Consider the following 27,708-nt stretch of genomic DNA (forward strand, 5'->3'; position numbering starts at 1 on the left):
TGTCATTTGTCATGGTCATGAAATAGCCAAATGTCAAATTTGAAGTTTATTGACCACAGGTTTACTGGTTTCTAGTTTCTAGTTTCTGTAATCATTATAAATAGTTAAATAGTATTGTTTTAGAGATTTTTCCATTTTATTATTATAAAAATGTCGAGTACTACACAAAAACATCGCAACTTTGTTGTGGAGCCTATGGGCGATAAACCTGTAACAGAATTAGCAGGGATTGGGAAAGTACTTGGAGAACGCTTGATAACTGCCGGATTTGACAAAGTAAGATTATTGGTCATTATATTCTATTATTTTAATACAATAATATACTCATGAAAGGAAATTTGTGTTGAGGCTGTTTTATAAAATAAATATATTTTGAATACAGTGACGGTTTAAGGCATCATGGGGCCCTAGGCGGCCATAAGAAGTAGGCCCCTTTATAGCGACTATTTACTTAAAACAAATTTACAGTTATTTATGTTGTTTTGGGAAGTAGTTACTCCAAAAATAAATTACGACAATGTAAAAAAGATCATTTTTCCCTTTTTGACATTTCGCAACAACTTCTCATTAATAGTCCATAGCTAATATTCCAAAGAAAAAAAAAGGATATTGTGTCGATATGTGATTTTGCCCTGGGTATGAGTGCCACCCCTTCGGGAGTGAAAAATTATACATTCAAAATAAGTAAGGAAATGAATAAACTGATTATTTCTAAGTAACTTTTGTTCTATCGAGTTTTTTTACTAAATCAATACCCTTTGAGTTATTTGCGAGTGAATATGTTCATTTTTCAACAAAAAATTCACGTTTTTAGACGGTTTTTTGCAAATAACTCCAAAGAAAAATATGGCCTATACACAATTTAAAAAAATGGTGTATGTATGAAGTATGTAGACCCAGTATAAGCAGAACTGGAGCTAATGAAAAGTAGATTCTTATTCGACAAATTCCAAATCAAATATTTCAACGTAAATATCCAAAAAATGAAGCACTTTTTGGTGACTGACAAATCATCACAACTTTTTTAGTGTTAAAAAAGTTTTATTTTGTTTTTTTTTAAACAAGTTTCAAGTATCAAAATTAAGCAAGTAAAGCTTAAAATAATGTTGATTCCTTTTTTTGGCAAAAAAATCTTGAAAAATAAAAATTTTTAAAAAACATATCTATATTATTTATATTATGATCTATAAGTTTCACCGGTTCACAGAGATTATATTTCAAAACTTTGGGATTTAAAGTAAAACAAATTTTTTGAAATTTTGAAAAAAAAAATGTCTTTTTTAAAAATTATTAGTGGTACCAAAAATCTTAAAGAGTAAAAAAATGTAGGTTTTGCTTTTCTGAACATTTCAGGTTTTTGCTTTTTTGGAAGATAAAAATTGGTTAAGATATGACTTCAAAAATTAGCATACCCCGGGTAGAGAAGTTTTCATTTATTAAAAATTAATGAATGAAAATAGTTTCTTTCCTAATGGGGTCAATACTCACCGGAGGGACCGCAGACGTTCGGATACAATTAGTGTCTATTTGCAAAAACAATGACGACTTTGCTAAGTAACAAGACATTTACTCAACACACACACTACCCATTACACTAGGTACCTGACTGGAAAAATCCACTGTACCATGCCAATGGCCATTATAAGTTGTCGAGGCATTAAGCCAAATAAAAAAAATTGCATACACTCGTGATTAGTGACTTGTTCAAGCACTTTCTACTACAGCCCTTTTATAAATAAGCAGTTTATACCGATAAAACTCACAGAGCGTATAAACAATACATAAGTAAACTAGCTTGTGAAGCAGTAAAGATTAATTTCATTTGGGATGCTAATTGGGGGGTTATTTTCACCAGTTTTTTTACCCAAAAAATGGGATCAACTTTATTCTGAGCGTATCTTGCTTACTTTTTATGTTAGAAATTTTTTTAAAAACCAAGAATAATGTTTTTTTAAACATTTAAAGAAGTTATGATGAGTTTTCCATGAAAAGTGCTTCATTTATTGATTGTTTCACGTTGAAATATTCTATTTGGAATTTGATGAATAAGAACCTACTTTTCATTAGCTACAACTCTGCTTCTACTGGGTCTACAGACTGCACACATACACCATTTTTTCAATTTTTTAAAAGCTACATTTTTGCTAAGAATATTTTTTCGATAAAATACTTTTTGAGTTATTTGCGTAAAACCGTCTAAAAAATTGTTATTTTTTGCTGAAAAATGAAGATATTCACTTGCAAATAACTCTAAATGTATTGACTTAGTGAAAAAAACAAACTATTGAACAAAAGTTTTTACTGTATGTATTTTGACGGTATATTTTTTCACCCCCGAGGAGGGGTGGACTGAACCGTAGAGTAAAAACACACATTGGCACAATATCACTTTTTTTTGACATGTTAGCTATGCTTATACCAAATTTCATGTCAATCCAAGCTCTTGTTTCAAATCCAAAGGTTCTTCAAAATCCGGAGGTTTTGCAATATTTTACCGTGAGTGAATGGACTATAAGGCCCATCGGTGGGTAGAAATTGAAAAAAAAACGTACCATACCAAAATAATTAACTAGCTTCTAACTTCTAAGCAAAATTTGCTTGCAACATTTATTACCAAATTGAGGGAATAGAAAGAACATGGAATATAAAAATTCCTTTGAAGATAACTGCTTAATTTGTCTTGAAGTCAGTTGTATTTTCCTGATATTTGACAGAAGACAAAGCAAAAAACTGAGTTTGATTGGAAATCATAAATTAACCATTCTCCTTTTTTTTGTCTCAGTTAGCCGTATTTGATTTTTTTAACATCTTAAATTTTTGTAAATTACTGCCTAAATAATTCAATATTAATTAATGCATTTGTGTGGGATGCGGGCCCCATCAAGTGCCCGGGCCCTAGGCGGCCGCCTAGTCAGCCTAATGGTTAATCTGGCACTGTTTGAATATTGTGCACAGGTTGCTTTCTTATAGGTTTCCTCAGTACATGAATCTAACCAACGATTCTTAGCAATCCTGTCCTTTTTATTGTTAGCTATTACTCGTTCGTGGCTCTCAATCTAGTGTGCTGTTTTTTTTGCTATGAAATGTCCATTCTAGTTTACTGCTTCTGGTTGTCTGACATGTATTGCATCTCATTATTGTTGCATGATTTTAGATAACATGTGTGGACTCCTAGATTTTCCCATATTATTTTTCACTTATCTTATTCTGTATCATCTGGATCTTATTTTCTATTATCTGGAATAATTCCTGATTTTTATGTATCGCATCTGATCCATGATTCCACATCATATCAGGCTATGCGTGCAACAAGGGCGAACTCAACTTAGGGTGATTTTTTTTACCATGGTCGTTATGACACATAGGTTCATTAACCCGTTTGCTACCAAGAGACTCATACATCAGCCACTTCGATTTTTTCCATAGACCAGTGTCTCACCCGTGAGCTGGGGATCGCACTACACATAATGGCAATTTAAATAGCTGTGGTCTATGTGGGCAAAACTAAAATATCCCCTTGGTAGTGAACTTGTTTAATTTCATAATCATAATTGATCTATTGTATTAAATAATCAAATTTGCTGAGTTTGCCCTCATTTAATAACTTTAAAATTGCATTTTTTCGAAACCAGTATGTTTGTTGATGTATGCAGAGCCTCATATAATTATTTTGCTCTTATCATATTTAACTTGCAATTGTATGGGGAACTTGCACATTTTTTTTTATTACATAATAATGTTCAGTTTTGTATAAAAATGAGATTTCCAAAATTTCCCGCTTCAAAAACTCATAATAACTTAGAAATACAAATTTAAAGTCTTCTTTATTTTAAAGTAGTTCAGACGGCCCGTGACGTCACATAGTTTTACATTAGTTTTTTATACGGTTATATCAGTGATGTGGGAGGGTTATATGTAAGTATATTCTTCTTCTTCTTCTTTAGTTTATTGGCCTCCACCTACTTGGGTATTTGGCCACAGCATCCTCGCGAAATATGGGAAAATATTTATATTGTAATGACATTTTTTTATCGTATGTCATTGTAATAATATAAAAAATATACCAGTTTGTTGGGATTGGAGTTTACAGTTTTTGAAGGAAAAAAGAGAAAGATTAATATGGAAAATAAAGAAAAACTTTATAAGTATTATTTAGTGCAATTCTGTGCAAGTACAAGCATTCAAAACCCCAATAAAATATTTATTAGATTACCAAGGGATAAAAAACGCCGTTTAAAGTGGTTATTTGCATGTCGAAAAAATATATTTCAGATAATACACAAGGTCTTCATGTATGTCAAGATCATTTTATCGTAAGTAGTCTGTTGTCTGCTTAATAGTGTTAAATAAAACAAGTTTATTTTTCATATTTCTGTGTTTTATAATATTGCCACTATACTTAATAGGAAGTGTGTACCTACTAAGTTTTATCGTTAAATACTTATGAGAATAATAATCAGAATAAAATCACAGTATAAAATTAGTAGGTATAATGGGAGTATAATATACATAATATATGTACTTACTTATCTGCTTTAACTCCCCGAACTTCTCAGACGGAAAAATTTTCACTTTTTTGAAAATATGTAGCCACCATACACATATCAACTATAGGTAAGTTATCAGACTGCCCTTTACAAAAACCCTCTCCGGTCATTTTAAAAAATATATCTTAAAAACACTCAAATATATCAGAAATGGAAATTATCAAATATATTTATAAAACTTAGTGTCAGTGTCAAAACGAATGCCAAACCTATGAGAGAACTTACACATTTTTTATTACGTAATATGATTCAGTTTCCTTTAAAAATAATATTTCCAAACTTTCACGCGATAAAACCTCATAATAACTTAGAAGATAATTTAAAATCTATATATTTTTTCTGTTTTCTGGCCTTGGTTTAGAAGAACCCTTAGCCAATGTAAAATAGTTCAAACGATCAAAAACGCTTGTGACGTTACATAACTGTATTTTCTACTGACGTTTATAATGTCTAATTTAAAATTATATACAATTTTGTTTACTTTGTTGGTGCAGAATGTACATGCACAACTATATGACGTCACTATGCGTTTTGGACCACCTGTTTCAATTTGAATTTTTAATCGTCTTTAGGGGCCCAACGAAAGACAAACAAAACTTTTTTTTATCTTTGATACATGTTTTAAATTATGTTCTGTTGTGATTTATAACATTTTTTTCGAATTTAAAAATTTATGCAAGTTCCCTATTGTATGTGTCTCTAGTAGGAATTAACTCCTTTCATACAGTGATGCAGCCGTGTGCATAATGCTTGACTGTCCGCTACATATGGTGGTCACACAGGTGCATCATGAGTTTGCGATCAGTACATGAATCTTATATATGTGCAACTTGTCATATGACGGTCTGGCGAAAGGGTTAATATATTATGATTGTATTACTTATTAGCTTTTGCCAATATTGTTATAGTTGAAATTTGTTTATTATATTCAGAAACTCTTTTTTTGGTCTAATGCGATAACTATGTTGTGATTACTTTGCTCTAAAAAATTTTACTCACCCATAGATTAATTTGATTTACTTTATTATTGTTTAACTTCTTGTCCTTAATCAGTAGCAATTTGCACTATATTAGATATTTAACTTACAAAATGTAAGATCATGAACAATCTAGGATTTATAATGCCAAGATCTTTTAATACGGACTTGCAGAGGCAAATAAGTGTAATAAATGACCAATAATGAAGAAGGTTATGTCCTTCAGCCCTATGGTGTAGCACTCACATTAAATATAGCGTAAAGTTATCCTGTTAATCGTCGAATTGGTGTGATGTATCATATTATTTAACACTCCAGTGGCCACATTGCGGTACTCCGTGTCGCATTTTAAAATTTTAATAAATTTTACTAATATTCTTTCGTACATACCACTATCTATTTAGATATGTGCGAGTGACTATCTTTAAAATACTACCTTCAGCTATTGCATTTTCTGAAGCATTTTATCAATTTGATATTGAGCGTTGAAGGGTCAGTCCATGCCAAGTGGTCCAATATAAATTAAGTTGGTTGCTTGACTATTTTTAATATTTTGTATTTTTGTACCTTTTAAACTTCAGTCTATAGAGATTACAGAATTCCATTTATTTTATTTTAAAAAAATTTAGTTTGCCGATGACGACCATTTTTGTTAAAGCGTATCGATCATTTTCAAGGAAAACATGACTTCGCTCTTTAGCCAATATTTTCACTGAGGTTTGTCCTAGAATAATAAATCAAAAACCAAACTTTTTAGAAGAGTATGCTCTAAAAAAACGGCCTATAGCAGTGTTTCCCAAACTTATTTTTCCGTGGCCCTGCTATTTTTGTTCTTATCCTTCGTGACCCATTAATTTTTTGCATACCCTGATGTGTGTACAAGAAAACATATTCAAATATTTATTAAATATAGTTTTATATATTTTAATAAAGTATCTTTAACTCAAACAAAAATGTAACAAAAAAAATAAAAATCAAATACTTTATTGATGAGAAGTATGCAGTTGTTTCTCGTTAATTGAAAACTTCACGTTTGGAGGAAAATATATTAATGAATATTATCCTCAGGTCCGTTTCGACTTCCAAACGGTTCCTATATTTATTTTTGAGGAAAACCACTTTTAAAAACCCTGCCTCGCCCTTAAAGGTCGTAACAAAAGTAATTAGATACTTTATCGTTTTTTTCGCTAAAACTGGGTATTCCTGGCGGAAAGACAGCCAAAAATCATTCAGTTGTATTTTGTCAAATATGTCTTTGATAGTTCTATCACACGATAGTTAAATTAATAACTCAAGATCTAAATCCAGAAGTCCTGTCTCAGATTCTACGTTCATTGTAAATGGATTCCTTGTCCATGCTTTGTTGCTGGGGTTGGGGGAAAAATATTCCTTCAGATTTGCCTCCAGTTCTAGCAGGCATTCCTTGAAAGCCGCTGAAATCTCATATAGCAATGAATTCACCTTATACTCTTTTTGTAGTTATGTCAGGTTTGTAAAAGCTCTGTAATTTCCTGCTTCCGTGCCCACAAATTAAGTTTTTTTGTTGGAGTTTCCACTGTATCCTGTACTTTAAATACAGTTACATTACTATCTTGCAAGGCCATATTTCAATTGTTCAATAAGTTAAAAATATCACAAAGATAGTTTACCTTGATTAACCAATTGACATCATGAAAACTGTCTTTAAATTGAAATATTTCATCCCTAGCAGTTGGTTTATGTTGTTCTAAGAACATGGAAATTTCTTCCTTCAATTCAACAAAGCTTTTAAAAATATTCCCTTTTGATAGCCAACGCACTTTGCAGTGTAAAAGATGTTTATGTTCACTTTCCATTTTTTTGCACGAAGCACAAAATGCGACCTGATATTTTGCTTTCGTGGCCCGGTACCGGGTCGCGACCCACCATTTGGGAATCGCTGGCCTATAGCATTATTTAATTTCAAACTACCGTTAAGGCCTTAAATGAACCTCAAATTTTGAAAAGATAAACTGATAAAATTCCATTTTCAGCATTTTTTTAACAGCATAAGGCAAGCCGATAATGGTTTGTAATTTTTTTCTGAAAAAGACATACGTCCATACTTTAAGTAAAAAAAGGTATGAGCTTTGAGACTTGAGTAAATTTAAAAAAAAAATCTCAAAAATTTAATTTTTGAAAAATCTCAAAGTTTGACCCTTTATATCTCTGATGGGCACGGATGAAAAAATTTGAAATTTGGCTGAATGTTAGCCCCTAGCAAGTAGAATAAGGAGTAAAAAGTTGGAGTTGCAGACTTACCTCATATAGGAGTTACAGGCCTGAAAAAATGGTCAGAAATCAAAATTGTCAAAATTTGAGCGTTTGCGGGCAGGGTAATTAAAATTCAAATAGAATGTCTAATGAAATAAAAATTAATCTATTTCCACCAGATTTCACAATGAATACAAATTTATACAGGGTGGGCCAAAGAAAAGAGTTCACCATGATATTTGGCAGTTATTATATTTTAAGGGAATGCTGAGACAGGTCGATTTTTATTTTTAAATTACAATTTTTTATGTATATTTCATACATCTCCATGACGTGTCATCGTCAGTGACGTCATCCATCTGGGCGTGATGACGTAATCGATAATTTTTTTAATGGGAATAGGCAAATGGCATTTTAATGGCATTATTTGGCAAATAAACATCGCTTTTCGCTAAAATTAAATGTTCAAACTGTCAAGAGGTAGGTGGGAGGCTGTTTGTGATTTAATTTAAGCGAAAAGAAATGTCTATTTGTGAAATAAACATTTTTTTTTATTTTCTGATAGCAGTACAATGTATTTTTAGTTGACACAAGACCCCTATTCCCATTTAAAAAAATCACGTCATCACACTCTGATGGATGACGTCACGCAGTATGAAATATATCCCAAAAAGTTGCAATACAATAAAAATAAAAATGGACCTATTTCATCATTTCCTTAAAATCTAATAGGTAACTATTGTCAAATATCGAGGTGGACTCTTCTCTTTGGCCCACCCTGTATAAATTTGTATTCATTGTGAAATCTGTTGAAAATAGATTTATTTTTATTTCATTAGACAGTTTATTTGAATTTTAATTACCGTGCCTGCAAACGCCCAAATTTTGACCATTTTGATTTTTGACCATTTTTTTCAGGCCTGTAACTCCTATATGAGGTAAGGCTGCAACTCCAAATTTTTACTCCTTATTCTACTTGCTAACATTCAGCCAAATTTCAAATTTTTTCATCCGTGCCCATCAGAGATATAAGGGGTCAAACTTAGAGATTTTTCAAAAAATTACATTTTTGAGATTTTTTTTGAAAAAATTTACTCAAGTCTCAAAGCTCAAACTTTTTTCACTTAAAGTATGTCCGTATGTCTTTTGCAGAAAAAAATTACAAACCATTATCGGCTTGCCTTATGCTGTTAAAAAAATGCTGAAAATGGAATTTTATCAGTTTATCTTTTCAAACTTTGAGGTTCATTTAAGGCCTTAACGGTAGTTTAAAATTAAATATTGCTATAGGCCGTCTTTTAGAGCATACTTTTCTGAAAAGTTTGGTTTTTGATTTATTGTTCTAGGACAAACCTCAGTAAAAATATTGGCTAAAGAGCGAAGCCATGTTTTCCGTGAAAATGATCGATACGCTTTAACAAAAATGGCCGTCATCGGCAAACTAAATTTTTTTAAAATAAAATGAATGCAATTTTGTACTCTCTATATATAGACTGAAGTTTAAAAGGTAGAAAAATAAAAAATATTAAAAATAGTCAAGCAACCACCTTTGGACCACTTGGCTTGGATTGACCCTGAAGTGTGAGCTGTTCAATAAATTTTTTTTTGCAAAAATCAAAGTGAGAAAAAAATTCAGTGCAATGTGTGTTTATAAGACTAATGAAATTATTTTGTATGTAGGTATTTTACTTTCGGGATGTTTGTGAAATATTTTTTTGTAGTAAACGTTTTCTTTTTTCAGATAACATTGTAAAACTGACTACTTGTTTTTTTATTTTACACTTGAGTCGTTACATTATGTTAAAGTCATGCAATAAAATGTTAAAAATAACGCTTTTCTTTTGTTATTCTAACAAATTTTTGATATTTTTAACATCTAATATGTGAGTTTTTTATATGTGCGGCATTAGGTACTGCAATGTATCCATTCATGTAACTTTACGAGACATGGCTACCGGAGGGTGAACTTAACTACTTGATTTACTTCTTTAGTTATCTGATGTATCAACTGTCATTTTATAATGTGATGTTATACATGAAGCTACAAGAAAACTTTTAGACCAGTAAGGATCTGTTTTTAGGTGGATGTGAGAGGTGGCATTCAGATTTTTGCGGATAAAGTTAGGTGATAACTTTGTTAATAATAATTGATTTATGCTCCTTCTCAAATATGCCCGGAACATTAATAAAAAAAATAAAATATTTAAAAATTTCAAAAAATTTCGCTTTTTTTCTACTTTTTTTGCTTATAACTTAAAAACTATTCATTTTAGAAAAAAGTCCTATAGGAATAAAACAAAGATAATTAAATTTTCTATCAGATGCGATTTTTTAAAAATATCTTAATTTATCACCCTTGCTTCAAAATAGCAATAAATATAAAATAAGGGGGCGAAACAAGCCTGTCCTTATTCAATGATTTTCCATCACTTAGGTTACACTTGGAACCTTCCTAATTCGCTTAGAAAATTTTAGTAATGTGCTAAAACCGTACACCAAATTTCATTAAAATTGACTTACTAGATTTTGCATAATAATTTTGCAATCTAAACTTTTTTTAAAAAATTAAATTTTTTTAAAATCTTGCACAACAAAAACTAGAACATACAAAGATTTGTCAATTTTTTACATATAAAATATCTAATGCACTATCTAATGCACTTTACAGAATTGAAATCGGATTATTTAAGCAGCCTCAGCAATGTTTTAAAGTTATAAACAATTTTTTGGCTTATAAACAAATTAGTGCTGTGGCCAGGCGGGGTGCTACGGGCTCCTTTATTTAGATGGACTTACCCAATTTTTTTTATGTATTTTGACCCGTAGAACACGAATTTTTTGGGTAACAGTTGATCCGGATGTCGATAAGATTGTTATAAACAAAGAACTTGAGGAATTACATAAAATCGATTTTTCGCAAAATAAAACATTTTTTTGTATTTCTTGGGTAATTCTAAGCAAAAAATGTTCTTACAAGTTTTTTCGTAGGATGCATAGTTTTCGAGATAAATGCGGTGGAACTTTCAAAAAATCGAGAAATTGCAATTTTTGAACGCGAATAACGTTTGATTAAAAAATAAAATAGCAATTCTGCTGACAGCATTTGAAAGTTTAAGTCAAATTATACCGGTTTTAATTATTTGCATTGCTAAAAATTAATTTTTTTATTATTAAACAAAGCTATTTGTTTATAAGCCAAAAAATTGTTTATAAATTTAAAACATTGCTAAATAATCCGATTTTAATTCTGTAAAGTGTATTAGATAGGTAGAGCACCTCTATGTAAAAAAATTAGCCAACTTCTAAATGGTCTACTTTTTGTTCAGAAAGGTTTTAAAAAATTTGAACTTTTTTAAAAACATTTAGATTGCAAAATTTATTAGGTCAATTTTAATGAAATTTGGTACACGATTTAAGTATGTTACAAAGAATTTCCTAAGCGAATTACTAAGGTTCTAAGTGCCACCAAAGTGGTTAAAAAATATTGAATAACAACAGACTTATTTTGCCCCCTTATTTTGTATTTATTGCTATATTGCAGAAAAGATAATACCTTAATACATTTTTTACCAGTCGTATATCATACAAAATTCAATTATCTTTATTTTATTTCCCTACGACTTTGTTCCAAAACGAATCGTTTTAAAGTTATAAGCAAAGAAAGCAGAAAAAAATCGATGTTTTTCGAAATTTTTAAATATTTTAATTTTTTTATTAATGTTCCGGGCATATTTGAGAAGGAGCATAAGTCAATTATTATTACTGAAGGTGTCACCTAACTTTATCTGCAAAAATCTGAATGCCATCTCTCACATCCAAAAATAGACGTTTTTTTGCAGATCCTTACTGGTCTATTTGTAGTTAAGTAAGGATTTGTAAAGTTAGGTTCATCTTTTGACTTGTTTTTAGAAATGAAGTGAGTATATAGCAATTAAGAACACATAGGCAATAATAAAATTAAAACAATAATTAATAATAAAACAATAGAACTAATTCAAAAAATAGAACATACCTAAAATAGCCATTAAAACACGTATGTAATCATAAAATTACCCCTTTCAGCTTTCAGCCATGAGTTTTGTCTGCAAAGATAAAAATTTAAAACTTGGAGGTTGAGGTATATGATTTTAAAGATTTATAAACAAAAAATTTTGCCCATAAAAACAAATTTGTTTGAAAAAAATTAATGTTCATTAAAACAACCATGGTAAATCAAGAGTCACGCTAATAAAAGAAATAGCAAGAACTCGTCAAAAAAAAATATTTATTTTGAATGAAAATCAATGAACCAATAGAACACTTGCATAAAATTTTAAATTCCAAAAAAAGGTTATAAATCACAACAGAACATAATTTAAATATATATCGAAGAAAACAAAGTTGTTTTTGTTTTTCGTTTGGCCCCTAAAGACGATTCTAAATTCAAATTATAGCAGCCAGCTCAAAACCAGGGTGCGAGGATATAATATCCACTGATACATATCACAATATATATTGTGATATAGGTATATCATGATATTTATATTATACATAGTGTGACCAACTCCAATTCACTCGAATCCGAGACAAGGCTGAAAAAAATATCTGAAATCTGGGGCTTTTCGATGAAAATCGGGCCATTTTTTTAAGAACTTTAATATCATCATTTTATTGATTATTTAACATTTTTATGTTGTCAAAGTTCACAGTTTGAGTTTTCGTAAAACTATAATACCACAATATAAAATGCATGCGTTTTGGATGGGGTATTAGTATTATACTGTACAAATTGTCGACTTTTTTTCGGGTCACCAATTCAACTTGATATGAATTCAAAGAAGAATAACGTATTCAAAATTTCAAAATATAATTTTACCAAAAAACGCCTAAAATTCGGATGGCCCGGAAGCCTTGTCCGGGACGCGGGACACAACTTCGTAATTCGGGCCATTTCCCGGATTTTTCGGACTAGTTGGTCACAGTAATTATACAGCGTGTCCAATTAAGTCGGCATCATATGGGAAACTTTTTTATTCTTAGTTTTATAAAAAAAAGTTATTCTTTATAAAAAGTTGTGCATGGTCTAAAACTTAAAATACAACCATCAGTTATCAATTTTTTAGGCCGTGTATGAGGTATGTCAAAAATATGAATTTTACTCAAGAGTAAAGTAGCTTTATTTTTCACAATATTGAAAATTGTTATAATGAAAAGTTGTTTGGAATTAAGAACTATATTTTAATATGCAATTTCATCCTTCTAATTGAAAGAAAAAATTGAATTTGTTTTTTGATTATGGATAACCAACATTATTTTCAGTTATTTCAGTAATTATGATAACTCTTTTATTATTAATTTTACGAAAAACAGTTATTCTCTATAAAATGTTCTGCGTGGTCTAAAACCTAAACCATGTTATATCAAATTTTGTCAATTTTATATGAGGTGTATAAAAAAATAATTTCGCTTAAGAGTACTTAAATAAAATACCGTTATTTTTCACAATATTGAAAATTGTGATTATGTAAAGTTGTATAGAACTAAAAATCATGTTCCAATATGTAATTACATCCTCCTTATTGAAATATTCTGAACTATAAAGGTACTTTATTAGTAATTGAAAATCCTTTCACATTTGACCTACATAAAAATTGATCAAATTTGGTATTAGATGGTTGTATTCAAGGCTTTTGACCATGCAGAACTGTTTACAAAGTATATATTTTTTTCGTACAATTAATAATAAAAGAGTTATCATAATTTAAATAACTGATATCAGAAAAAAATTTTCTTTCCTTGTGGATTTTGAAAATAATGTGGGTTATCCATAAAAAAAAATTCTTTTAATTTTTTTTTCAATTAGAAGGATGAAATTGCATATTAAAATATAGTTCTTAATTTCAAACAACTTTTCATAATAACAATTTTCAATATTATGAAAAATAAAGCTGCTTTACTCTTGAGTAAAATTCATATTTTTTGACATACCTCGTATACGGCTTAAAAAAATTGATCAGTGATGGTTGTATTTTAAGTTTTAGACCATGCACAACTTTTTATAAAGAATAATTTTTTTCATAAAACTAAGAATAAAAAGTTTTCCATATGATGCCGACTTAATTGGACACGCTGTATATATCGTGATATATATCAGTATTTTATTTCGTACTAATTTTTACATAAAAAGGTTAAAAAGCGGCAACGTCGCAACTGCGTTGACTTGCCTTCTAACAGGAATTCTCTGAGTTATATCTAGCCTGTCCAGGGCCTTATTTTTCGCCTAATTTTTTGGCAAACCTACTGGACCATCGCTTTTTGTGAGTAATACTTACTGCCGAACAGAGAGAACAGGCTTATGAATATTTAAATTCAATCAACACAGATTTTGTTCCATTTGTAATGGCCCTAACTTCGAAGTCTAAACCTTTTCCGTCTTTCATGTATGGTTCAAATTTCAAAAAAACATTTATTTATTTCAAAAAACCATGAAATCCTTTATAAAAGGTATATTTGTTAAAATCCCTATACTGGGCTACATCACAAAACAAACAGAACTAGTTTTCAATCGGTTGACCGATCATCATCAGTGTTTTCTTGAATCTTACAGCTAACCGCCAAAGTAAAAAATATTTGGGTAAAAACCCTTTAAAATTAATCCGTCGTAGGAACATATGAAATAACATGTGGAAGCAAGTGCTCCACTTGCTTCCACACCGCCGTGATGTGAACAAGTCAAATTTTGCTCAATGGTACCTCGAGCATGAAACATTGGATATTTTAAACATCCATATGTAAATTCACATCATTTTTATATGTTCCTATGACGGATTAATTTTAAAGGGTTTTTACCCAAATATTTTTTACTTTGGTGGTTAGCATGTAAGATTCAAGAAAATGATGATGATCGGTCAAACGATTGAAAACTAGTTCTGTTTGTTTTATGATGTAGCCCTGTATAGGGATTTTAACAAATATACCTTTTATAAAGGATTTTATGGTTTTTTGTGTATATAGCCAACTACAGGAAATTTTTTCCTCTAGGATTTTTTTTATTTATTTATTTATTTTCAACGGGCTGCTGCCCAATATGATTACAAGTTTATAATATAATATTTCAACATACTTATGTGTGTCAATAATTATTAAAATATAATAAAATAGTTATAATAATACAATAAAATATAAATATCACAAACAGATTTACATATCACAACAATGACTATCTATTCCACAACTACTCAAATAAACATACGCCTGAGGCCAAAAATGAATTCAGCTTTAGGTGCAAAAAAATCTAGATCAGGGTGAATATTTGCCCATCTTAGTGCTCGAGATAAAAAGTTATTATAAGCATAGTTGGTTCTGTGAATAGGAACATAGAAAGTTTGGTTTAATCGTGTTCTGCGGAGAGGTACATGGAGACCAACCTGTTCAAGTAGCTGAGGACACAAAACTGTTGAATTAACCATGCCATAAAGCATCTTTGCATCTTTAATTATTCGTCGGTTTCGCAATGAGAAAATGCAAAGTTGGGTTTCAATTTGATGATAATTTACTTGATTTAAGTCAAAATGTATACCCAGTTTATATGCTACATATTTCAAGAACTTGTGTTGGACTGTCTCGATTTTTGATATGTAAATATTATAAGATGGAGATCATACACAAGAACAATACTCTAGATGAGGTCTAACTAAAGAAAAATATAGTAGTTTAATTGCTTCAATATTGTGAAAGTCTCTAGTACATCTTTTTATAAAACCAAGCATTTGTAAAGATTTGGAAATTTTTGACGTATAATGTGATTCAAATAAAAGTTTGCAGTCTTAGTTAACTCCCAAATCACGAATTTCAGTAACCCAGTCAACAGGAATATTCTGTTCTCGATCGTCCAAAAGAAATAGCATAACACTTGGATGCATTCAGGGCCATGGCTTTCAACATACACCACTCACTAAACCGATCAAGATCATGTTGAAGATTAATACAATCTTCTGTATTGTTGATAATTGTATAGAACTTTAGATCATCTGCAAAAAGAAGAGGTGAACTGTGCCGGAAGCAGTGGTGTATATCATTGATGAATATGTTAAATAACAGGGGCCCCAAATGGGAACCCTGAGGTACTCCTGAATGAACCTTAATCTCACTGGAAACAAAATCCCTGATACGCACCATCTGAACTCGGTCAATCAAGTATGTTCTCAGCCACTCAAGAAGTGAACCATTAACACCCATTTGTTTAAGTTTAAATATTAAAATAGTATGGTTGACTCGATCGAAGGCCTTGGAGAAATCGGTGTACAGTGCATGTACCCTACAGCCCCTCTCCAAGGCCTAGTATGTTACATTCAGTTGATCTGCTATTCTGAAATCCAAATTGTTGGTCTACTAGCTGTTTTTCAAGTGAAGCTTTAAGATAGTCACATACAAAACATTCAAATATCTTTGGTATTACACTAATTATACTAATGGGCCTGTAATTATTCACCAATGAATTATCTCCCGCTTTATAAATAGGTGTTAAAAAGCTATTTTCCAACATTCTGGAAATTCACCCTCATTTAAGGATAGATTAAAGATGTGAAAAAGAGGTCTAGATAATATGAAATAACAGTTCTTGAGAAAGCTGGGAGGCAATCCATCAGGACCAGGACCCTTATTCGCATCCAGTTCTGATAATTTTAGATAAATATCAGATATAGTTATGTTGAAACCAGTCAAGTTAGTAAGACCAAATGTAGGTGAGTCACTGGGTATGACATATTTGAGTGGAATATAATGTAGAAAAATATTCTGCAAAAAGATTTACAATATCTGGTCCATGATTGGATTCAACACCACCATACCTTAACACAGCGGGCAATGAGGACTTTCCCCTCCGTGAATTCACAAACAACCAAAATCCCTTCAAATTATTTCTTAGTGGTAATTCTGTTAAGTAAATATGATTTCTGTACCTTTCAGCTTTTAACAATTTACAATTAGACCTCAGTTGAGAAAAAGTCTGATAATCCAGAACTGATTTAGATAAAAGAAATTTTTTGTGAGCTTTCTTTTTCTCAACTATCAGGTTCTTTAACTCTAAAGAGAACCAAGGAGGGGATCTACGTTTTGAATACATTTTTAGGGGGATGAATAATTCTATAGCTAAGTAAACTATATCATAGAAAATATTTACAATTTGATTCAGTGTTTTTCCTAAAAATAAATTATCCCAACAGAACTGCGACAAAAAATCAGTTATTTTCACATAGTCAGCCGACTTGAAGTCCCTATAGAAACCGTCACTAACCAAACCACTATCATTGGGGCGCCTTTTGGTCATCTTTATCTCAAATTCCAGGGGTGGGTGATGCATACCCTCCCTCAAAAGAGCTTCATCAGCTCTGGACACAGTTACATCAGTATCATCGACCAACAACAAGTCCAGAATATTACCAGTTGCATTCACAATAGTATTAGACTGAAACAAATTGTGGTATGCACACATACCAGACACAACTTGCAGGGCTTCAACTTCAGAAGCTGTGGCATCTGGTAGAGGAATTGTTGAAAAAGCTGTTCGATTGTCAGGCTAACTTCTAAAGATCTACTGCTTAAGCTCTTATGAACTGCAATAAGGACTCCACCACCTCTTGAGAATGAACTTGTTTCACTAGAGCGATCAGTTCTATATATGTTGAGGTCAAACAACTGCAGCTCTTCATCGGCATAGTTACATGTCAACCAGGTCTCATTGAATATGATGATACTGTAGTGAGTATAGGAAACATTCATAAACAAATGGTAAAGCTTAGTTCTTAGACCTCCTACATTTTGGAAATAAACCCACAGTCCAGATGAAGACTGTGTTAGTTTTTTGAAATTATTCTAGGAGTGCCGTTTAAGTATGTACTTGATAAATTTAAGTTTTGTTCGCCCTTTCTCTCTATTTCCTTAAGTTCGCTCTTGACAGTGTTTAATGCAGTTCTCTGGTGTGGGGTGAGATCTGAATCGATAAAAATCTTTAGTGACCTGTCAATATTTCTTCTGTTTCTGAGTATTGCCAGATAGTCTTTATGGTTACGAAGGACAATTCTGTATGAACGGTATCCATTTTTGTTCTTTTTTCCAATTCGTGCAGCCTCAGCAATATCAATGGCTGAGTTCATTAATCCAGATAAGAGGGATGTGGCTTTGTTTAAATCTTCATCCTCACCATACTCAGGCATATTAACAGTCATAATGTTGTTGGATCTTTTCTGTCTCTCGATCATTTCACTTAACACTGATTGGTATGTTGTGGTTTGTTCAATGGGTTCAGTTGTTTGAGGCACTCTTTAGATATTTCAGATCGAATTTCAGATTTAAGTTCATTAAAGCTTACCTGAAAAGAACCATTCAAAGAGTCCAACTCACTTCTAAGAGACTTTATTTGTTCTATCATGGCCATGGCCTGATTACTTGATTAGTAGTGTCCTTTATGCATGCAATCTCACTCTCCAAAACATCTACTCGTGCTGAGAGCCCAATCAAATTCTTAATTTTGGGAGTACAATCCTTGCACATATATGGTATTATTCTACTTGCCATCACTATTGCTCTGATTTCTGTGGCACCAACACTGGAACAATTTTTACACAATACCAGCTTACAATAATCACAAGGAAAACCAAAGACATCGGCGGAAGACTTTGGTTCCTTAAAAATGCATGATTTATTGCAATTATCACATGTGCCTGACATTATAGGTTAGGATTTTAAAACTGCACAAAAACAAGAAATAATGTAATCACAAAGTTGACTTCAATTATAGAGATAGGAAACACGACAAGGAACCAAGTAAGGCTGTTTTCACAATAAAATGCGCCTTTTAAATTAATTTATACAACAAAAACATGAACAAACAATGACATCTCCATTATTATGGTGGAAGTGTGTTCCAATCGCTGAATCTGCATGGCCTGATAAAAACATATTTCTCGAACGAATTAACCAATTACTTACAGCAGTAACCTCAACGGTAGGCATTGAAAGGTGCTTTGCAAGCTTTGGACTTGTGCATTCCAAATTACGAAATCATTTAGGAACTGAAAAGGCTGCTAAATTTGTATTCATGTTTAAATATTTAAACAGTTCTTCATACCAAAAACATGACAATTTGGAATGGATTTGGCCTGAACAAGAAACTGAAAGAAGGGAAAATGAAGAGGCAGAATTAAGTCTTGAGTGCTTTACTGGTTTTGATTCAGACACTTCCGGTGTTGAACATCATCTTAATTAATTTTCTAAATTTTGATTTTGTTTTTTAAATGTTCAGAATTTTGAGTTATTTTGGAAAAATAGAAATACCTATATGTTTAAGTTAATGTTTTCAATATTTTTAGTTAATTTAGTTGTTACTTGGATACTCGTATCATTTTGTTTTCTGTTTATGTAACATACTATTTACCATACGTACGTTTATATTTTTTCCACCTACTTCTACCGAAAGTATACTTTTCCGGACCTGATCGCAGGGAGCAAAGTTGTACTTTTCCTCCCTAGGGAGGAAAAGTAAAAGTGACGTCATGAAATTTCATTCATGAAATATAACTTATTGACGCCCTGTACAATATCTATTTTCTGTTACGTAACTATCTATACATTTTAACGTTTATTTATAAAGCACCCTGTATTTTGTAGAATGGTAAAACACAGTAAATTGTTATTTTGATTTAACAATGTTTACGTTAATAATTTGACTTATATTTGACAGTTATATTATACCTACTTGTTAGTTTTAGTTCTAATAAATTTTGTTGGCTAGTTACATAAATAAATTAAGTAAAAATGAAAAAATGACTTGTTATTTGAGGAAGGTGGAAAAACCATATGTATAACATGGGAGTAAAGTGCCTTTTCCTTCCTTGAATGATTACTGCCTCCGCTACGCGTCGGGCAGTAAACATTCTCGGGAAGAAAAGTAGCACTTTCCTCCCTTGTTATACAAATAGCTATTGTATTTTTATTTAAGTAAAAATATATCTTTTGTACTGTTACATTCTACATTTAGAGTCTTATTTTGGTCAATTTAGTTTCTCTATTGAAATGTTTTCCAAAATATCATAAATATATAGGTATCCGATATTTTGATATTTATATAAATATCATGGATATTTTGTGCCCTGCTCAAAACGTGTCGTGACATCATATGATTATAATGTTTAAACTCCGCACCCTTAAGTCATTGTGTTTGATATTCATTTACTTGTTGTAATCATTTTATGGTGTATTTTAGTTTTATAAATCTTTAGATAGTTGCTGTGAACTATATACACTCGGGTGTAAAAAAATCGATCCACTTAAAAATTTGGCTATTTTTGATGCTCGAATTTCCTAAACCTGTTGTCCGATTTAAGTGATTTTTTTTTACCATGTTATAGCCTTATTCATTAACAATATCGCTGTAATAATAGTGTCGTTAGACAGGTACACTGTCATTGTATACTGGGTGTACGAATCAAACTGTTTTTTTTTTCTCAAAGTTCGCATCACCCTGTGGACTATTCTACCATTTATAAAATACTGAAATTAAAATCCAACTATAGCCTCAGGTCTTCTTAACATTCTGTTTTTAGATTCATTCGCTTATGTTGGATAATAAAAAAGTTAGGTACTTTAACAACTAGATATGTTGTCATCAGTACAGGGTGTCAAAATAAGGACAGTTTGCTTTATAATCATATGTCCGCAAACGCTTCGTTTCCGAGATACGGGATGTTCAATTATTTTTTACACACTGACGATTTATTTATTGCTTTAAGACCAGTTGAGATATGCAAATCAAATTTGGTGGGTTTTAAGACGTAGTTATTGCACATTTTTTTACATACAATTAAGAATTTAATATTCACCATTGGCGTGCATACGGGTAATATGATCGGTCATAATACCCGTTTGTGCGCCAATGGTAAATATTAAATTCTTAATTGTATGTCAAAAAATGTGCAATAACTATGTCTTAAAACCCACCAAATTTGATTTGCATATCTCAACTGGTCTTAAAGCAATAAATAAATCGTCAGTTTGTAAAAAAAAAATTGAACCCGTATCTCGGAAACGAAGCGTTTGCGGACATATGATTATAAAGCAAACTGTCCTTATTTTCTCATGTAAAATTGCCCCTTAAAGTTTGTCGCACTTATTTAAAAACACCCTGTACTGATGACGAAGATAGCCAGTTGTTGAAGTACCTAACTTTTTTATTATCCAACATAAGCGAATAGATCTAAAAACAGAATTTTAAGAAGACCTGAGGTGTTTTAATTTCAATATTTTATAAATTTTAGAATAGTCCACAGGGTGATGCGAACTTTGAGAAAAAACATACAGTGGAACCCCGATAAGTCGGCCTCCGATAACCCGGAAATCCGGTTAACCCGAACCGATTTTCATCAGACAAAACAAACATTTTTTCACTTTGACCAAGTTTTTTACCAAGAAATAAACAATACTGTATACAACTGTACGTACAATTTGTAATTTAGATGTATTGTGCATATTTGTAATTTAGATGTATTGTGCATATTTTATGTATTGCATGTTTTTGCAATTATAATGGATTTTATCTGTAAGTATACCGTGTTTTATTAATGTTTACCATATTTTCCGGTTAAGTCGGATTTTCGATAACTCGGATCGGCCGCAGTCTCGATTAATCCGACTTATCGAGGTTCCACTGTAGTTTGATTCGTACACCCAGTATACAACTACAGTTTACCTGTGTAACGACAATATTATTACAGCGATATTGTTAATGAATAAGGCTATAACATGGTAAAAAAAAATCACTTAAATCGGACAACGGGTTTAGGAAATTCGTGACATCAAATTGACCAAATTTTTAGGTGGATCGATTTTTTGCACCTGAGTGTTTTTGTAAGACAATTTTTTTAAAATGACCGAAGTGGATTTTTATAAAGGGCACTCTGATAACTTACCCATTGTAAATATGTTTATGGTTTCCAGGTGGTCACATATTTTCAAAGGGATGAAAATTTTTCACAGAATTGATATTATATATTAATTTATTATTTTGATCTTTTACATCTACAGGGTGAGTCATAAGGAACTGTACATACTCCTACCTCGTATAGAGGCCCGTATGGGGAATAACAAATGACCATTAAAAAGTGTCTGCTCCCATTGTTTAATAATATACAGGGTGAGTTTCGCATTTTGACAGAAATTTGTATTCGTCATAATTTTTGAACGGTCAGATCGATGTGTCTCTTATATTGGTAAATCGTTACACTATTACCACCTAATCAACTGATTTATTCAAACTAGAAAAAAATCAGGTCCGGCTTTAAAAAATTAGTTCGTTTGGGTCTTAGAAAAAATTTCACCCTGTATACGCTTTTTCAAAATTCTAACATGAATTTTACAAATTAGACAAATAGGCAATTAAAATGGCATATTAATTTTTTCCCCACACGATTACTTAATTTTTTATAAAAAAATCAAATTTGACTATGAATTAAAAATTTGGTAAAGTGAACCATAGAGTTAAAAAAATTAACTTTTATTTAAAAATTTATTTTTTTTACCAAATATTTAATTTATGTTACCACCCAATCAACTGATTTATTCAAACTAGAAAAAAATCAGGCCCGGATTTAAAAAATTATTTCGTTTTGGTCTTAAAAAAAATTTCACCCTGTATACGCTTTTTGAAAACTGTAATATGAACTTTACAAATTAGACAAATAGGCAATTAAAATGGCATATTATTTATTTTTTCCCCACACGATTACTTAATTTTTTGTTAAAAAATCAAATTTGTCAAAATCGGAACCTAAAAATTTAACCTAAAAATGAAAAAAAAAAATGAAATCACGGTTTAACTCGCTACAACACTGTTCCATTTTCATATTTTTTTTTTTTCTGAAATTTTTACAGCACATACCTCTTACCATTGAACTATGAACTGACTATGAAAATTGTAGTAGAGTTTCAGTCTTCTTCTCGTAAAAGTTATGAATTTTTAAAAATAAAAGGTGCAGATTCGTGAACTATTTGATCACGTCTATGTTAAACTATAGAGTCCAAAGAGAAGTGTTATGGGGAGTTTTAGATCTAGACGTGTTATAGAAAAAAAAAATGGTTAAACTTTTAATTTTAAGAAAAACGTTGTTTTTTTTTTATGGTTTTATTCACCATTTTTTTTTTCTATAACACGTCTAGATCTAAAACTCCCCTTAGCACTTCTCTTTGGACTCTATAGTTTAACATGGACGTGATCAAATATGTAAATTATAAATATTTTCACTTAATTTTTGTGATTTAACTGTGCAATTCACGAATCTGCACCATTTATTTTTAAAAATTCATAACTTTTACGAGAAGAAGACTGAAAGTCTACAACAGTTTTCGAACAGAGTTGTAGCGAGTTAAACCGTGATTTTTTTTTCATTTTTGGGTTAAAATTCCGATTTTGACAAATTTGATTTTTTAATAAAAAATTAAATAATCGTGTGGGGAAAAAATTAATAAGCCATTTTAATTGCCTATTTGTCTAATTTCTAAAATTCATATTAGAGTTTTCAAAAAGCGTATACAGGATGAAATTTTTTCTAAGACCAAAACGAACTAATTTGTTAAAGCCGGGCCTGATTTTTTTCTAGTTTGAATAAATTAGTTGATTTCGTGGTAACATAAATTAAATATTTGTTTAAAAAACATTAATTTTTGTAATAAAAGTTAATTTTTTAAATCTATGATTCACTTTACCAAACTTTTAATTTATAGTCAAATTTGATTTTTTTATAAAAAATTAAGTAATCGTGTGGGGAAAAAATAAATATGCCATTTTAATTGCCTATTTGTCTAATTTGTAAAATTCATATTAGAATTTTGAAAAAGCGTATACGGGGTGAAATGACCCCGTATGAAGACCCAAACGAACTAATTTTTTTAAGCCGGACCTGATTTTTTTCTAGTTTGAATAAATCAGTTGATTAGGTGGTAATAGTGTAACGATTGACCAAAATAAAGGACACATCGATCTGACCGTTCAAAAATTATGACGAATACAAATTTCTGTCAAAATGCGAAATTCGCCCTGTATATTATTAAACAATGGGAGCAGACACTTTTTAATGGTCATTTGTTATTCCCCATAGGAGCCTCTATACGAGGTAGGAGTATGTACAGTTCCCCATGACTCACCCTGTATATACATTCTGTATTCAAAAGTTCTATATTTTTTTTATTCAAAATACTGTTGATTTAAAAAAAAAACTATTAATGAGACAACAGATGTTACATTAAAACAACAGATATTTACATTAAAATTAGCTTCGCGTCCATGAACACTTGAGAATGAACTAAAATGTCTTTAATATCCTTTGTAACCACTTTTTGTGTCCACTGGTAATCTAATAAATATGTTATTGGGGGTTTTAATGGTTGTACTTTAATACAATGGTATTAAATAACAATTTCATAGTAGTTTTCCATAATAAAAACACAATTCAATACTATATTTTCAAAAACTGTGTTTGACTCCAAAGTAAACAAAATTGTGAGTGTGTTTGTTTAAATGAGACATTATAAACGTCAGTAGAAAATACAATGATGTGATGTCAAAAGTGTTTCGATCATTTAAAATGATTTAAATACATAGAAGATTTTAAATTTGTACCTTCTAAGTTATTTATTTATTTATTTATTTATTTAACCTCCTTTAATACACAAAATAATTGTTATTACATTAAAAGACTGCTTACTACTGCTAAAAACTAATTCCTATATTAAGTGCTAAACCTAAACAGAATAGAACAAGTAAAAACAAGTAAAAAAAACACTACAAATACATTAGACAAATAAATACATCTAAATACAAATAAATACATCTAAATAAAATTTTACGACAACAACTTTTGTAGACTAGAAATTTGTTTCAGAAGCAACTTTTATTTGTTTCACAGAAGAATTTAAAAAGTCTATATCACAGTTAATTATATGGTTACATTCTTCTAACATCTTATTTTTTATGGGTGAACAATCAGTCTTATTAGTTGAGAACAGTCGTTTGTTATTAATTCTTAAATGTATTTTTGGAACATGAAATTTAATATTATTTATAAAAAAGCAATCTTTATATTTAATGTGATTTGCAATATAGTATATAAAAAGGGCTAAATGAAAATGTCTTCTATTATCCAGTCGCTGAACTTTAAAACAAGTTAGCATAGCATTATAGGAAATCATGTAGGGATAAATACCAAACTTTCTGACATAAAGAAACCTCAAGAATCGTTTTTGAACCTTTTCAATCAGATCAACATTGAATTCGGCTTGTGGTGCCCATATAATAGAGGCATACTCCAAGTGAGGTCTTACTAGTGCATTGTATAATGCTATTAGAGTTTCAGTTCTTTTAAAAAATTTTGAATTACGAATTATGAAGCCAAGAGTTCTGTATGCCTTTCCAATGATGATCCGATAATGTTCACTAAATCTCAAATTTTGCTGAAACATTATTCCAGGATCTTTGCAAGTGTTCTTTCTTCCAAGTACAGTGTTAGAAATTTTGTATTGGTTCTCCACGTATTGTGTTTTTCGAGTGATAGTAAAAACATGACATTTGGAAGTGTTTAGAAACATTTTGTTGTCATCGAACCATTGACTTACTGAGTTCAGATCACATTGCAGCATCTCAGAGTCCTGTAGAGTTGAAATTTCTCGAAAAATCTTAAAATCATCCGTAAATAGCAGGCTTGTCGAAAACTTCACACAGTGAGGCAAATCGTTAATAAATATAGCGAACAGAAGAGGACCCACGTTGCTACCTTGTGGTACCCCTGATGTCGACATAAATGGCTTAGATAAATTGTTCCCTACTTTGACTTGATTTAACCTATCAGAAAGGTATGACCTCAGAAACATACATGCTTCTGAATCAAAATCAAATTTGCTTAGCTTTTCAATAAGTATAGAGTGATCAATCTTATCAAAAGCTTTGGTGCAGTCGGTACAAATTAGATCCAGCTGAGTTTTATTATTTATGGCCTCTGCTGCAAAACTTGTAAAAACACACAAATTTGACACAGTGGACTTCACTGGTAAGAAACCATGTTGTTCTGGACAGAACCTATCTCCAAAGTAATTCAAAATATTGTTTTAAAGCACGTTCTCGAATATCTTAGCAATTGAATTGATGACAGATATAGGCCTATAGTTCTCAATGTTACCAGCATTACCTGATTTAAATATAGGTATTATAACTGCGTGCTTTAAGCTGTCTGGAAATTTACTTTGCTTAAGGGACAAATTAAAAATTAGTGTAAGAGGTACAGAAAGAGCCTCTGCACAACCTTTAAACATGTATGCTGGTATATTGTCCTTACCTGTGGCTTTTTTTTGGTTTTAGTCTTTTGATGCTTTGGAGAACATTCTCGACTGTTACTTTTGAAAAGTGAAAAGCCCCTGATTCAGTGTACTATTGAGACTATTTGATCTTTGAAATACAGAGCCAAAATATTCTGCAAAAACATTGGCAATATCCTGACAGCCACTTATGTCCACACCCCTACATGAGGTTTTAAGGCGTGAAATTTTGGAAATCTTATTTTTAAATGAAACTGAATATTATTATGTAATAAAACAAAAATGTGCAAGTTCCGCATTGTGTTCACGGACAATACATAAATGAATTTTGCATTTACTACTGATTATCCTGCATGTCATTTTTGTTAATATTGTTTGTGTTAAATACTAATTTGAGAAACTTATTTCCAGGCCTACGTTGTACTAGGTCAGTTCCTAGTTTTGAAAAAGAATCAAGAACTTTTTAGGGAATGGATGAAAGACACTTGCTCAGCTAGTTCTAAACAATCATTGGATTGTTGGCAATGCCTCAACGATTGGTGTGAAGAATTTTTGTAATTGTATATAGTAGACCTAAGCATACTGTTTGTATTACCAAGGTTTTTATTTATAGGATTTTATTCTTGTAATGTTAATATGTGTAAGTCCAAACTCATAAGGTTGGTTCCAACTCGATACAAAACCGTTCTTGAATCGTTACGCGCATGCGCAATAACGTATAATTATGCGCAGTAACACATTTCTCGTTACTGCGCATACTCGTAACCGTTCAAGAACGGTTTTGTATCGAGTTGGAACAAACCTTCTGAATACTTATGAACTGTATATACAAAACAAAAGGCATTTAAATACATTGCATTATTTTTCTTAAATTTGGTTTTAATTTAAAAAATCATTCTAAAAATTTAACAACAAAACCACAATACCATACTTGTATAACTGAAAGTAATCGTAATAAGTCATTCACTCACTCGCAAGTACTTATAAGTGTAAATAATATAATAGATGATGGTTGGTTGTGCTTCATTCAGATCACTTATACTTTTATGTTAATATTATGATTTAGGGCCAATTTCTCATATCGAGTTCAACTCCAGTTTAACCTGAACTTTTAGTGAACGTCAGTTTAAAGTCAAATTCGTCTTTCTCAATATACGTTCAACCGATGGCAGTTAAAACTACGTTCAACTTGAACGCTGAAATTCGGCCGTTCAAAACCAGTTCAGATGATTTCAAGGATTATGCATGTGTTGTGCAACTTGACATGAAACGCTGTCATAATATAAATATAACCTATTTTATTATATTAAGCCTACATTATTTTTGTTGTTATTACATTTATTTATAATTATTAAAATTACCGTTTGACTATAAATACTTAAATTTATAAAAAAAAAGACTAAGTTTTCACTCTAATGGCATATAACATATCCCACCAGAATGAAAACGGTTATGAATGAAAATGGTTATTCATTTTTGACTTAAATTTATCTTTATTTAGAAACAGCTTAAAAAGGTGATACAAAATGGCGATAGTTTTTTACCTTTTGCCATATATTGGCATTTCTCGAACGCTGTAGAACGTGAACTGACAATGAGAAATGCATTCCAAACAA

At 30.9% G+C, this 27,708-nt stretch overlaps 1 protein-coding gene across 1 annotated transcript; it reads left to right on the forward strand.

Moving 5' to 3' along the window:
* Window positions 1-26,964, forward strand: LOC114338396 (barrier-to-autointegration factor). Its single transcript, XM_028288988.1, has 2 exons — window positions 1-276; window positions 26,504-26,964. The coding sequence occupies exons 1-2, from the start codon at window positions 151-153 to the stop codon at window positions 26,648-26,650; spliced, it is 273 nt and encodes a 90-aa protein (XP_028144789.1). The 5' UTR covers window positions 1-150; the 3' UTR covers window positions 26,651-26,964.
* The last annotated feature ends 744 nt before the right edge of the window (window positions 26,965-27,708 follow it).

Source organism: Diabrotica virgifera, chromosome 3 (genome assembly GCF_917563875.1).
Source record: "Diabrotica virgifera virgifera chromosome 3, PGI_DIABVI_V3a".
Classification (NCBI taxonomy): domain Eukaryota; kingdom Metazoa; phylum Arthropoda; class Insecta; order Coleoptera; family Chrysomelidae; genus Diabrotica; species Diabrotica virgifera.